Below are 15,704 nucleotides of genomic sequence, written 5' to 3' on the forward strand. Positions count from 1 at the left end.
TGAAGATGAGTGATGTGGAGGGAATGGCTAGGGCTGGCCAAAATTTGATGAAGGAGAGATTTTAGGAAGTTTCCTAAAATCTTGGAATCTTGGAGATGACCTTCCTAAAATCTTGGGATATGATGGAGATATGAATGGCTGATTATGGGAGTGATTTTAGAGATCAATTAGGATTCCTAAATGATAGGAATCTTAATTGGAAAGTGGGGTGGTCGGCTAGGGTAATGGATGAAGCAATCAACTATGGAAAGTTGACAAACACTATGGTGGGCGATTTTGAGGGGTTGGACGGATTGAATGAGCCAACTTCAATAAGAACACCTCAAGAACAATGATGAACATGCATGAACAAAATGAAGAACATGCATGAACAATGAAGAACACTTGAGTGCAAAATGAAGAACACTCAAGAACAACGAAGAATGCTCAAGAACAATAGCAAAATACTAATGAACTTGAATGAACAAACACATAAAAGGGATAATCAATACTTGATTCACGGATTGCACAAGTAATGAATAAACCTCATATATTGATAAACACAACTTGGATTCACGAATTGCACCAAGTTGCAAGAACAAGATAAATTGAATCACACTTATTCACGAATTGCAAAGTGTGATTCTCTCTTTGGGATTCACGAATTGCACCCAAAAAGCCTAAGTGCAAAGGCACCAGTTTGTGATCTCTCAAACAAGAGTCTTCCCTCTAGGAGTTTTGCCAAAAGATCCTAAAGCAAATGAAGGAGGTCCTATTTATAAGAAAAACAAATTGGAAACCCCCAATAGGTCCCTAGAAAATAAATAAATAAAGTAAATTAAATAAATAAAATAAATAACAAGATAATGGCCATGGACCAAGGCTAGCCGTGGCATGCATGGCCCATGGTGGCTAGGTGGTGCACGGTGGTCAGGTCGGTCCATGGTCAGGTGGTGCTGTCTGGGTGGTGAGCCATTGTGGTGCGCGGCATGGCTGGCTGATGGTGAGCCAGGGTGGTGCGGCATGGCTAGCTGATGGTGAGCCAAGGTGGTGCACAACATGGTGGGCATGGCTTGCTGAAGGTGAGCCATGGTGGTGCACGGCATGATGGGCATGGCTTGCTGAAGGTAAGCCATGATGGTGCATGGCATGGCCCAGGCTGGGGGCCTAGGCGCTGAGTCTGCAAGGCATGGGCTAGAGCCATGCGCTGGTTGGCATGCCTGGTGGGCATGCCACTGACCTGCTCCGCAAGGCATGGGCTGGAGCCATGCGCTGGATGGCATGCCGCGAGGCATGCCACTAACTTGCTCTGCAAGGCACGGGCTGGAGCCGTGCGTTGGGTGGCGTGCCCGGGGCACGCCACTGGCCTTGCTAGGTGGTGTGGGGGCACGCATGCATGCGCGCAGATGCACGCTCAAGGGCACGCGCAAGCCTGCACGTATGGTCTGCGCGCGGTCAGTAGCCTCCATGCTCGCCCGCTGCGTGTCATGGTTTGAGCCAAGGCATGCAAGCAAACTAGCCATGTGACTGTCCTGACCCTCCATAGGTCGTGCCGAGGTGTGGTCCCGGGCAAATCTCCTGGGGGTTGTGATAGGAGTGTGGCGTGCGTTAGGCAAATCGGAGACTGAGTAGCTTTTTTCTTATTTATTTATTTTTTCTTCTAAGCAGCTATGTTACCTTCTTACTCGGCCAGTTAGTTGTCTTGGCTTGAGAACCGTGCTACTGTATGTGACATTTTTGACTAATGCTTAAAATTAAAAGTGTGTAAGTATCGTATAATTATTTTAAAAAATTAAATAAAATTTATTATTAAAAAATTAAATTTTTCATATAAATTTTATTTTTATTTTTATTTTTAAATAATTATACGACATTTGTTTAACCATGACTATAATTAGCCATGACTATAATTATGATATCTCAATATTTTTTATCTATATTCCTGGGTTGGGCCCAATTAGTTGTCTTAAAGTACAAGTATTGTCCCCCAAATCCAATGGCACACAAAATCACGCAAACACACAAGGATGTAAAGAACGGTTGGGCAGAAGTAAGGAAATGCCTAAAATCCAATATCAATCATGATCATAAATATATTATATGACACAATTTTTACAGTAAAATTTGTTTATAGGAAACATTTATTCCAGTTCAGAATTGGGCTTAATGGCAATTTGAAAAATATTCTAAAAAAAAAAAGGAAAAACTTGTAAAAGCCTCTACCCTTTTCATCACAGGTATATGCACCATTTCCCATACAAGCAAGTTAATAAAGTCCTTAAGAATTGCTTCAGACAAAAAAAATTACACAGAGTAAGCTATAAACTAACGTGGATTCATAAAATCTATTAGATGATCTATTTTATAATAAAAGTATCTTTACAAACTGACATATTATATTAAACCACAGATTTACTTTTATATAATCCTTTTATTATTAAAATATTTTCTAAAGAGCTTAGAATCCAACACAAAAGCAATAAATAGTAGAGAAATGTTAATACATGAATTGAAATAAAGTAAATGAGCAAGAGAGCCAATTAGACCAAATAATCTTTTCAAGGTAATCAGAAACAAGGGATTGCCATAAGGGACCCATGGCGGCGTTGCCTTCAACCATGATGATCAGCTTCTTATCGGCCATAGTGTGGGAGGCTCCGACAATGGCTTCTGTCTCAAGCTGAAAAAAGATTTTTGGAATTTGATTGATTCGGATGGATGGTCCAGACTAGAGGGAAAAGGAAAAGAAGCGCCTCACCTTTTGATGGAGAACAGGTCAATCAAACATTTCGTTTTGGTGGAGTAAAAGGAAAGGGTGCAACCAGCCACAACAAACTACCCAATTTTACAAGTTAATAACCCTTCTACCATATCTGCACTATAAAAGCGTACACGCACTGTGCCTCATCCATGGAATAATATCATACTGCAAGATTAAAATATTATTCCTTGAACAGTAAGGGATAAACTAGCGTATATGTACTGTGTTTTCTAGATGAAGATATTTGATTTTTTTTAGTAGTTTTTTTTTTTTTACATTGATATTTTTTGCAATTGGATTGAGAACTAATTACAACTTAGAAATATTATTGAGTTTTTTTTTAATATGTATATTTTTAAAACTTGTATTGATATTATTTTATAATATAATTTTTCTATATATATATATATATATATAATTTATCCATATAGCGATTGTCTTGAAATGGTGCATTAAAATGTACTAGTATTGAAATATTCCCTTTCAATGCTTTAACCGGAACAGAATTCAAAATTTTGATTCAATGACTTAACACCATGCCCATACATAGTATCAAAGCATTTTAATCCAGCCTATAGATTGCCTCATTCGTGACTTAAACTTGTGACATAGTATCTACTATGATACCAATTGTTAAAGACTCAATCATTGATTCAAAAGCCATAAAACTAGTGGATACTAATTTGGTTAAAACATTTAACCCTCAGGTTCATAACATTTCATCACGCTTCTAAATCCAACGTCCACGTTGACCTACTCTATTGACATTGATCCGATTATAGCCCTTTCTGTTTTGACGGTCTAACTCATCTATCGGTATTCAATGACTTAACACTATACCTATACATAGTATTAAAACATTTTAATCCAATCTATATGTCTCTCCTTCTATAATTTGAACTTGTGATGTAATTTTTATTAAGATACTAATTATTAAAGACATAATTATTGATTCAAAAACTTTAAGATAATTGGATATTAATTTAGTTAAAGAATTTAACCCTCTATATCGTAACACATTGTTTGTGACTTTTTAGTGGATAGTGGGGCCTGACCAACTAAATGTTCACTAACTACACCAATCAATCTATGTTGAGGTTTGGATCTAGGCTATGACACATTCACGTGTCTATTATAGTACTGCTACGTACATGTGAGTTTGTGCAAATTGGTTGCTAATAGTCTTTTCGTTGTTATAAATTAGTCGTAAAAGCCCATTTTTCTTGTAGTGGTATAAAATTGCGCACACCCATCCCTTTGAAATGCACCGTTTCAATTTAACACATCTTACGTAAGGTCTGCGCAAACCCACCTGCATCCAGCTTTTTTCTATTAGTTAACACTTGAAAACAAAAGCAAGGAGCAGCATGATTGCTTTTTATTTTATTCAAAAAAAAAAAAAAAGCAATGAGGAGCAGTGGAGTAGATATAAGCAAAACCAAATATATGTCAACATAGAAGTACAACATTCAACAAGACTTGAGATGAGAAGGTATTAAAAATTTGTAAATAGTAGTAAAAGATTTTGTATATAGTAGTGAAATAATTTGAATTAAGATGTTTTATGAGATTTTGAAAAAAGAGAGAGAAAAAATTGAATAAAATTATTATAAAGTTAAAATATTGTTATAATATAATTTTTTCATATAACTTTTGTTTTTAAATTTAAAAAAGATGAATTGTTTTTTATTTTTTATTTAGAAATTTGGGAAAGTTGTAATGATTATATAATGATTAAATAAAAAAATTAAAAATCTAAAATTAAAAAATATTTGTCTTTGTGTTGTTTGAATGTTGAGATAAAATAAGATCATCTACCATTCCAAAGAGGACCTTAGATTTACTGATAGATGATTTGTAAACATAAACGTGCGTCGAAAGTAATAAATAGGCCTCATGTTCCCGTATATAATAGCTTTCATTAGCCATAATATGCGCACTCCAAAATTCGATGGTGCACCCATGCAAGCAGTTGGAAGACCTAAAATTTTAATCCAATAGCATGAAATTTCTCTTCAGTGATATGTTTTAATTTATCTGTCATTTGAGGTGTCAAGTAGTCCACCCACCCTCCAACCTCATCTCATAGGAAAAATGCCACGTGCTCAACTCCTTAACTGAAGCCCCCACTTTTATTCTTCTCCAAGTTACTCAAATGATCAAAACTACAACCTTGATTTCATTTATCTCACCTCTATCCTTTTCTTCTTAGGAAAAATGACACCTCAAGAACTCACCTACTCTTTTCAAATGGGCCGTGGGCTGCTCTTTTATTTCCTCGTATATTAGGAATTGTACCCTCTATGACTTCTTCAAGCTTCCATTCCAATAGCTCAAAATATGATCTCAATACGATTTAAATTTGAACACACTCCCTTGCAAAACTTATCTAAAGCCTCCTTAATTGAATCGGTGGTCCTATTTAATCTCGTTTTGAAGTGTGAAAGTGGCACAAAAGTATCATTAAGATTACACAAATATACAATTTTACGAATCGAGTCCTTCACATATTTGATAGCAAGATAAGAGGCAGATGAATTGAAAAGAGCCTCAAAGAATTGGAGGAGGTGAGAATCGTGAGACTTAGGAACTCTTTTTTGCTTTATAAAACTAAGTCCAAAACAGGGCACAAGAGCATGAGTATTGTTTGTGAGCAGAGGGTATTCTTGGAGGTCTAGATAGCGCATTCATTTCACAAGGGTGAACGAGATAGCCTTCGACCAAGTAGTGCTAACTTTGGAATGGGTTACTAGTAGAACATCAATGTTATGAGCTCATAAGTGCATTAAGAAAGATAGAACTCTTTGCATGAACCAAGTTGAGATCCAATGCCATTGTATTGTCAGTAAAAGCCTTTAAGAATTATTATAATCACAAAAAAAATTTCATAAAAATAAACTTACATATGAACGAGTTTCCATTCATGCGTCAATTCATCATCTTCTTGTAGATTCTCAAGAAGAGAATAAGAATCCTGTTGAAGTGTGGATCACATGTTAGCAGGAACTGGAAGGATACGTAGTAGTCTTGGCATGTCAAACTTCTCGAAAGAGGAATAAAAGAGGCCACGTGGCATTATATTTATCAAGGAAGTGGTACTGATGATTGCACACTCGTCCGATATCTTGGACGGCCTAGCCTACGCCTCAAAGGTAGTGGATTGTGGGTATTTTAGTCATTTTGTCACCATGATGTACTTTGATCGAAAGATACTTAATTATCGGAGTTTCAATGGTCGAAAATGCTCTAGATGATCCAAAAAGTTTCTGTTCTAGATGAAATAGTGTACTTTAACTATTTCTTTTTCTTTTTTCTTTTTTTGTATGAGTTATTGAGGCATTCATAATCAGTGGCCAAATGCACAAATCTTGAAGTCTTGGTCCTCTTGGACACTTTCTTTATATTTGTATAATGCCCATATAGCATCTATATATCAAGCTCTCACATTGCTTTGTTTTGTTGTATTCATTAAGTCGGTCATAAATATTATAAAATTTCTAGGTCAAGTGTCTATTTTTAACACACTCTAGATCTTAGAATTCGAGTAAGACATAATCCAAAAATAAAAAATAAAAAATAGTAATAATAATTGAACATAACCTAACCAACGAACAGAATGAAGATCTTATCGAGCAGATTCAGTACAAAGATTAGATTCTTGTAGGATCGTTTGGTTATATAGATGAGATGAAATGAAATGTTTTAAATAGTAATAAATAAAATATTATTATAATATAATTTTTTAATATTAATTTTTTATTGAGATTTGAAAAGGTTAAATTATATATTATATTTTGTATAAAAATTTAAAAAAGTTATAATGATGAATAAAAATGAGATGTTTCGGATTTTGATAACCAATCGGGATCTTAATCTATTTGTATGTAATCACAACGTGATTTATGCAGTCAATCATGAATCACAAGTAATAGAGCCCTAGACAGCTAATGGGGCCGAAGAATGGATCGTTGTCTGTAACTTACTTGAGGATACACACTGCAAGAATTTATCCTCGTATATATTACCAACAGAGAAAAATGAGATCATATTTTGGGGGTTATAACAAGTCTAGCGGTCTCAATCCTTGAAAGAGTAAAATCCGCAACGGCCGGAGAGAGAGAGAGAGAGAGAGAGAGAGAGAGAGAGAGAGAGAGAGAGAGAGAGAGAGAGAGAGAGAGAGAGAGAGAGCAATTTCTGGTCTCAAAGGGGTTACTACCTAACACATACACTCGCATTCCAACAATAAAATTAAAAACTCTATATACAAAGTCATCAGGACATTATAAAATTATTGTGAGGGACTTTTGATAAAATTATTTTTTTTACAGTAATCCTTCATGAATGCTTTATTTCCTTTACAAGATTCATTCATAAAGATGAACCTTAGCACTAATAATCTATAACAAGTATAAAATATAAATATAAACAGAACTTGTATGTATACTATGAGAATAAAAATTCATCACAGATAAAATTAGAATGTAAACAATGGAAATAAAATTCACCATAGATATGATTGGCATGTAAATTATGGGAATAAAAATGCACAACAGATAATCCTAATCATGCGGTATAACCGATCATATGCATGATATAATAAAAATTAAGCATGAAAGTAAAAAATTGTAATTGAAGATACTTACTTTAATTGTATACTAGCAGAGATCAGAGATCCGAAGAATACTACAATTGGCTAGAGTCTTATGCTCATAACATGTTGTGAAACTAAAGAAATATGATAAGAATATTCAAGGATTTGAAAAAAAAAATGATAAGAATATTCAAGACAAAATTGGTTTTTCATAAGCTCAATAGTATTCGCTACTAATATTTAATTTTTCTCGTATAACACATATACATATATTTGTGAAGAGTCCTTATAAGAACCTTCATTTCTCTCTCTCCTTTTCTCTCAATCCATCTAAGTGCGGCGACGGAAGGGATTAATGACAACTCGTGATTGATGGTTTCATGGAGGTGCAGCAAAGAAGAGTTTGGCCAGTTTCTCTTGAGAAGCTACTGATCCGTGAGAGAAAAATAAAAAGAATATAGGGCGAGAGCGATAAACAGTGCTGGTGAGAGTAGGTAGATATGCTATCAGGGAAAAAAATAAAAGAAAAGAAAAAATATTTTTACACGAATCACGACATAACAAAATATTAAGAGAGAGCCAGCAATGTGAGAGAGAATTTTCTCTCGTCTACCAATTTTCAATTAGATCATGAGATTATCTAACTTCAATAATTCTAAGTTTCCATACAATTTTTTAAAATTCTCTGCCAAGGTAACGAATCTGAGCTCGATCTCTCTCTCATACATGGAGTGATAACATTCCACATGTGTCCACTAATCAATGTCTGATCCAAAACTACAAATTATTAAATGAAAATAGTTATCTGTAATTGTATCAGAAAAATGATATTTGCAGTCGTGATTGTGCAAGCGACGTGCAGTCGCTTTGAAAAAAATGAATTAATATGGGACCCACATGAAAAAAAAAAAACTAACTTTTTAATTGTAGACTCCACTCTTTTTCAAAATAATTACACGATGTTTATAATTTCTAATTGTATGTAACATTGTTCAATTGCATCAATATTCCCCTTTAACTTCCAATGATTCGCCGGGTTGGCATGACATGCTTTCACATGATCGACTTTATTTTAGTTTTTCTGAAAATAGCATTGGGATTTGATTAATCCATGTCAGTCAACAAAAATCCATGGACCGCTGTATTGGGCTTTGCAGTTCAGTTCGATGAGCTTACAATACTCACTTTAGCCGAAAACATGTTCCAAGACCAAAGATCTACGTGGCAAATCAATTACGAGAATCATAATAGGTTAATCTATAAAATATATTTGTAGTCGTGATTATGCAAGCAGTGTGCAATCGCTTTAAAAAAAAAATTAATATGGGACCCACATGAAAAAAAATTAACTTTTTAATCATGGACTCTATTCTTTTTCAAAGTGAATGCACGGCATTTGCAATTTTACAATTACATGTAATATTATTCTTTTATTTTATTTATAAGTGAAAAAAAAATTCACTTGTTAACGCAATCAATGATTAATCCAACAATTAATATTCACCTTTCACTCGCAAGGATGTTGCTACAGTAACCCTCACGGATCTGACGTGACCTTACCATGTGGCGGCCATGTCAGTCATTATTAAAAATGAAAGAAGATAAATAATATCTGAATACATATATTCAACGTTGAAAGGAAAACAAAGAGGCTGAAAAGATGTCCTGGGGAGAGAGTTTTTTAGTTCTTAAATTTCTCACCTTCCAAACAAGAGTAAGAAGGATAGGAGATGAAAAATAAAAAATCCTGAAACCTCTTAAATGATTTTGTGTTTTTTCTTTTAATTTTTAATTTTTAATAAGGGCTGACGTGGCTGTGGGGAGGCAAATGCAGGAGGCACTATAAGGGAGCACCCTACCATTTTCCGAAAATCAATGACCAAACGCACAAAGTTTTACCTTACAAGTTATATGTCAACTGAGTAAATCTATTTATCTTCTATTTTTTGCCATTATGTCATCATTCTATTATAGAGCATTAAATGATAAATTAACAAATAATATATATATATATATGAATTATACCATCAAATTAATTGGGATACTCTATCTTCTTGGGATGGTCTTGCCTATTCAATATATATATATATATATATATATATAAATGATATCCGCACACCCCAGTAGTTGAATAGAAGCTGACAAACAAATTAAAGGAAGACCTCATGATCGGTACAACAGAGATTGATCATGTAGGATTGTAATTATCCGTACGTGTTTCAAAACTAATTAAAATAAAACCTCATCGCTAAATCATTATATTTTTTTGTGCATTCTGCAGGTTTTCTCGAAATGTTAACGCTTTTGCTCATTGCAAGCTATACAAGAACAGGTAGCATAATTATTTGTGCATTTTCGTAGATTGTCTTGAAAATGGAAATTGACTTTTAGGTCCAAAAAAAAAAAAAAAACACAACAACAACAAAAAAAAAGTAAGTATTTATGAAGTTACGAGCCGTTGGAAAAAAACAAAAAGTGGCCGCAGAAGGCCAATATGCTGAAACCCATTATCAAAATACCAACGGGACAAACATTTCTCTTTCACTTAGATTATTCGTCAAGTTAATTAGTGTGACGCCCCTAAATTTCTACGCACGAACACGAAAAAATCAAGAAATTTAGATGATGACATCACGGGTCATTACCATATCGACGTGTGTTAAGTGTGTATATAAGCAACGAATGTGCACGAAGAATACGCAGCGAAAAGCAAAGTCAATAACTAAGTACCAGAATTTTTCTTAATTTAATACAAAGCTGTTTAAAACATACATAATAAAATATTACATAACACAAATATAGTTCCAAAAGCCAAATACAAAGCATAACCCAACTCAGAACTCTGACGGAGCTGCATCATCGGGCTCAACCTCCTCCTCCTCCTCAAACTCTGCACTAAAATCTATAGAACCAAAAAAGGTGCCGCAGGTAAGTAAAATCCAAACATCACTAGATAAAAACATATAAGACTCAAACAATATGCATGACAGAAAAACCAATGCACATGTCCCATAAAATCATAATTTTTCCACGCACGCCAAAAAAACCCATTTGGCCCACAAAAATATATCCTTAAAACCAAGTCTCGCCATTATCCCAGATAATGGCCCCAACCACCATTTTCCCAGAAAATGGATCAGAAGCCTCAGTACATCCTCGCCATTATCCCAGATAATGGTCCAAACCACCATTTTCCCAGAAAATGGATCAGCAGTCTCGAAACCAAACCTCGTCATTTTCCCAGAAAATTGCTCGCATCTGAAAACCATAAAAACAATCCAATTATGCATGCACCATGATCTCCCCTAGGGATCATCCGCACACCCTAGCTCTGTGCTACACCATAGGTAACGACTACGCATGTGACACCTAAACGAGCGATGCCCAAACTCACGCCCCGCGCGTACCTGGCCAGGCCATCCTCTAGTCCCCGCCACTCTAGGGACCACGGAGTCGACACAACAGCGTTACGGTATCGTGCGATCCTGTCGTCGCCCTGCGACAACCCAGGGGATGTCACTCAGTATTATCCACTCCCGAGTGACCAGAGGAGCTCCACCGAGATAATAACCCATCCCAGCTTGGGCTCGTGAGACACATGCACCCAAAAAACCATTTAAGCCAATAAAACTGGATTTTCTCGATTAAAATAAAATGCACAAATATGCAATATGCAACGCACGCCTCATGGCACGAATAACCAACCAAATTACAAACAAACATAACCAAGCACTTCGTCCTCAAACCATCCGACCCCCGAACTCCTCGGACTCAGTCCGGAATCAGCCAACCAACAACAAATATTTATTGAATTAGCAAAATATATTTAAATCTAAAAGTAGGGTTTGAAAAATACTTACAGCGCTATATGGTATTTTTAGAAAGCTCGCGGCATTGCAAACGGTGGAAGAAAAGCAACGTAACAGTAAAATTTCATTGTGGCCGTGGGTTGTAAAATATCCACTTTTGAACGGGGACAAACTAAAGCTCGGGATTGATAGGGAATGGTCTAGGGACGTTTATGAAGCTAGTGGAAGTGGAGTTTGGCCATGGGTGGCGGCAAAAACGGTGGAGGAAGGCCAAAATACCCAAATCGGAAAGCTAGCTCGTGGGAGCTGTTCCGGCGACGGTTAGAGGCTGAAAATGGGTGGGTTAGGATGACAAAGAGTCGGTGATGAAGTGGTAAAGAGGTGGTGGCCGGAGGTGAAGCGACGGCAGCAGATCGGAGCAAAAGCCGTTCGGCTTGAAGATGATTTTCCGGCTAAACGACGACTCCATTGGTGGTGGAAATTTGTGGGGTGGTTCACCAGAGGGAGGGGAAGAGGTTGGTGATGGTGGTGTGCCGCACGGGGGCTAGCAGCGGTGGGTCTGGGTGCTAGGGGTGATCGGCGTGAAGGAGAGGAGAGGAGAGAGAGAGAGAGAGAGAGAGAGAGAGAGAAGATGCACGGGGGGGATCGCACGGGAAGAAAGGGAAAAAGAAAGAAAAAGAAAAAGAAAAAAGAAAGAAAAGAGAAAAAGAGAAAAGAAAAGATGGAGGGAAGAAATGAGATCCAATCTTCACTCCGGAAACCAAAACAGATCCGCCGAAAACGAGATTAAAAACCGTAAAACGACTAAATAAATTAAATATAACATCCAATAAATTAAAAACCAATTTAAAACGCAATAATTTAAAATAAATAAACAAATATATTAATTAAATTAAAAACAACCCTTCAGTGAAAATACACGTAAAAGCGGGTCATCACAATTAGTATTATTTTTTCCCTTTTCTGACCAGACTTTCTTTCCTTTTAAAAATGCAAACGAATACCAAGCATATATATGAATGTATGTATAATGTATCTTCCACAAATGGTTTAACACTTTTTGTGATTTGAACGAACGGTTGATATATATGATAAAAATCTTTTGATATATTAAAAATATTAAAGAGTTCTTATGTACTGAAGATAAGATCATTGTTGATCTGGACTTCCCATCTCCTTTTAATTGACAATAAATTAGTACAACTTTATTTTAATTTCCAAACAAATCTCAACATATATAACCCTTAAGAACTCATCTATTCTTCTCAAATGGGTGTTTGGTTGCTCATTCATTTCTTCATACTTCAAGATAAGCATCTTTCGGACTGGTTTCTCAATGCTTTCCTTCCAACAACTCAAGGCATGATCCCAATAAGGGCCAAATGGACTCATTCCCCTACAAAACTTGTCAAAAGCTTCTTTAAGCGAGACGGTGGTTGAATGTGTTGGGAATTTGGACCTCCAAATTCACCCCCCTAGGATCTACCATTTACAGGAATAACAAGAAAAATAGAGAAATAATAACAACACAAGAAATTTACGTGGAAACTCCAAAACAGGAGAAAAACCACCAGACCTAGAGAAGAAAATTCACTATGTGAAAAATTGTTACAATCACACAATTTTTCTCCTCACCACACCCACAAAGCTACCCCACTAGTAAAACTTTAACTTTACACATCTTCCCCTTTTACAAAAGGTTAATAGAGGAATTTAACTAAAGTCAAAAGTTATTAGATAAGCTTTCAACTGGTACACTTAAACTAAGAGGCTAAACCTCTTATTTATAACCCCAAACATTTGCTTCTTTCTTATTTCCCACCGGTGTGGGATTACAAAAAGTCACAAAAGTCAACAATCTCCACCTTGTAACTTTGACTGGTCCCACAGCCAAACTCCACCTCAATGAAGATCTTCATAGCTTCACCATAAAAGCATATCCACTTAAAATAAACCAATTCTAAGCATTTCACTTCGGCCCATGTCGAAAACAACCTTGCTGAAAATTATGGTGTAACTTCCACGTTTGGCTCTCCTGGAAGTTCATCAGCCATCGACATGAATTTCCACCACACACCCTGCATCAATGCCAAACCAATGCCTGTGTGCAAACTTGTGGACCCGCTAATATTAACACATCCTCTATCATGGCAACTTTGGAAATTAGCGGCATGCCATGAGGATGTACATGTCTCTTTTTAAAGATCAAAATTTTTCATGGAGAGAGACACAATATTAGCATCAATACCAGTATCTCTATTTACTGACTTGGAGCCACTTGCCGAACCTACTCCAGCTCTTGGACAATTTTTCTTGACGTGCCCAGATTGTCCACACCCCCAGCAGACTACTTTTTTCTTCATGGAGTTCTTCATCTTCCCATTTCCAGCTGCTACCATTACTGAGTTCTCAAGTGGAACATTACTTCCACTACTTAGTCTTCTCTCTTCAGAAAAGATTTTACTGATAACTTCTGAAAAAATTATTTTCTCCTTCCCATGTATCAAAATAGGTTTCATGTGCTCATAGGAAGGTGGAAGAGACCAGATGAGTCTCAAGACTTGATCCTCATCATCAATTTTAACTCCAATAGCTTCTAACTCAGCGACAATGCCATTGAGAACACTTAAATTATCTGAAATAGTTGTACCTTCACTCATCCGCATTGTATGAAACTGCTCCTTCAGGTACACACGATTTGAGACGCCCTTCGTCTGATACAACTCTTCAAGTTTTTCCCAAAGTTCCTTTGCCGTAGATATTCCATGCACATTTGCAAGAACATTTTTAGCCAAACACAGACGTATCGCACTTGCTGTTCTCAAATCCAGATCCTCCCAATCTTCATCACTCATTTTAGATCTGCTCATTTCACCAGTCACACTAGTACCAGTGCTAACTTCATGTGTTGGTCTGCCCTTCAATGCTTTGTGTAATCCTGATTGAATCAAGACATCCTTGACTTGTACTTACCACAAGCCAAAATTGATTCTCCCATCAAATTTCTCCACCTCAAATTTGACAAGATTTGAAGGCCTACTTCCTGGCATTGTTTTGATGAATTTACTGTAGAAATGAATAGTACCTCACTAATTCAGTTCCCAGGAAAGATTGGAGGGTCACAATGGACACACTTAAAATTTCCAATCTCCTAGACAGAACCTCCTTAGACTGTACGTATCCACACTACCACACCAAAACTCCACCGCACGAAAAGAACCTAGTGGCTCTGATACCAATTGTTGGGAATTTGGACCTCCAAATTCACCCCCTTAGGATCTACCATTTGCAGGAACAACAAGAAAAATAGAGAAATAATAACAACACAAGAAATTTACGTGGAAACTCCAAAACAAGAGAAAAACCACCAGACCCAAAGAAGAAAATTCACTATGTGAAAAATTGTTACAATCACACAATTTTTCTCCTCATCACACCCACAAACTACCCAACTAGTAAAACTTTAACTTTACACCTCTTCCCCTTTTACAAAAGGTTAATAGAGGAATTTAACTAAAGTCAAAAGTTACTAGATAAGCTTTCAACTGGTGCACTTAAACTAAGAGGCTAAGCCTCTTATTTATAACCTCAAGCATTTGCTTCTTTCTTATTTTCCACCGGTGTGGGATTACAAAAAGTCACAAAAGTCAACAGAATGCACCATATATTCATGAAATGCCAAAGTGCACAAATGTATCTTTAGGGTTTCTATATACATACACAATCTTACATGTTGAGTTTTTCACAGATGTTGGTAACAAATTATAAGGCATATGAGTTGAAAGGAGTTTTGGAGAGGCATGATTAAGATCTTTAACCTTTTTTTTATTGTACATATCTCCTTCCAATATCGGAACAAGAGCATGAGGGAGGTTTGTGAGTAGAGGATGTTCTTGAAGGTTGGGGTAGTGCATCCGGTTCACTAAGGCGAATAAGATGGCCTTTAACCAGGTAGTACCAACTTTGGGAGCAGTCACCAATAAGACATCAGTGTCACGAGCTTGAAATTGTTTTTGTGATGCCATAACTCCTTCCAATGACCAAGTTGGGATCCAAAATCCATGGTACTCACTTAGTTGACCTTTCTCTATGTCGATGTCTTTGCATTCTTGACTTGGTCCATCTTCTTCCAAGTGCTCAAGATCAATAGTAAAAGAAGGTGATTGAAGTGTAGACATAATTTTAAGAGAAATGATAATACTATTGAGTCTCGCTTTGTTTTATTGTTATATATATATATATAGAGAGAGAGAGAGAGAGAGAGAGAGAGAGAGAGAGAGAGAGAGAGAATGAACAACCAAGGCATGCCAAAATTACCAAAAAAATAAATATAAAATGCAACGTGGCATTATATTTATCAGGGGTAATGGAGACTTTTCTTGGTATTTTTCTAATTTTGTTGCTATGATATATTTGGATGAAGAAAATGATCGGGATTTTGATGTTTGCTCTCTCGATGATGTTTATAGTCACTTCGAACAGAATAGTGCCCACTCTTTTGAGCAACCCAATACCAGGAATCATCATGAGTGGAAGACACATTAATCTTCAAAATTTGAGACAC

At 36.3% G+C, this 15,704-nt stretch overlaps 1 protein-coding gene across 1 annotated transcript; it reads right to left on the minus strand.

The window, feature by feature from the left end:
- Positions 1 to 14,808: 14,808 nt before the first annotated feature.
- LOC122310004 (cytosolic sulfotransferase 12-like) lies at positions 14,809 to 15,318 on the minus strand. Its single transcript, XM_043123895.1, has one exon. The coding sequence runs from the start codon at positions 15,316 to 15,318 to the stop codon at positions 14,809 to 14,811; it is 510 nt and encodes a 169-aa protein (XP_042979829.1).
- Between the last annotated feature and the right edge of the window lie 386 nt (positions 15,319 to 15,704).

The sequence above is a fragment of the Carya illinoinensis genome, chromosome 5 (assembly GCF_018687715.1).
Source record: "Carya illinoinensis cultivar Pawnee chromosome 5, C.illinoinensisPawnee_v1, whole genome shotgun sequence".
In the NCBI taxonomy this organism is placed as follows: domain Eukaryota; kingdom Viridiplantae; phylum Streptophyta; class Magnoliopsida; order Fagales; family Juglandaceae; genus Carya; species Carya illinoinensis.

What these genes read in the sequence shown, in the direction of transcription:
- LOC122310004 (XM_043123895.1), bottom strand. Translation starts at nt 15,318, where the DNA reads ATGTCTACACTTCAATCACCTTCTTTTACTATTGATCTTGAGCACTTG.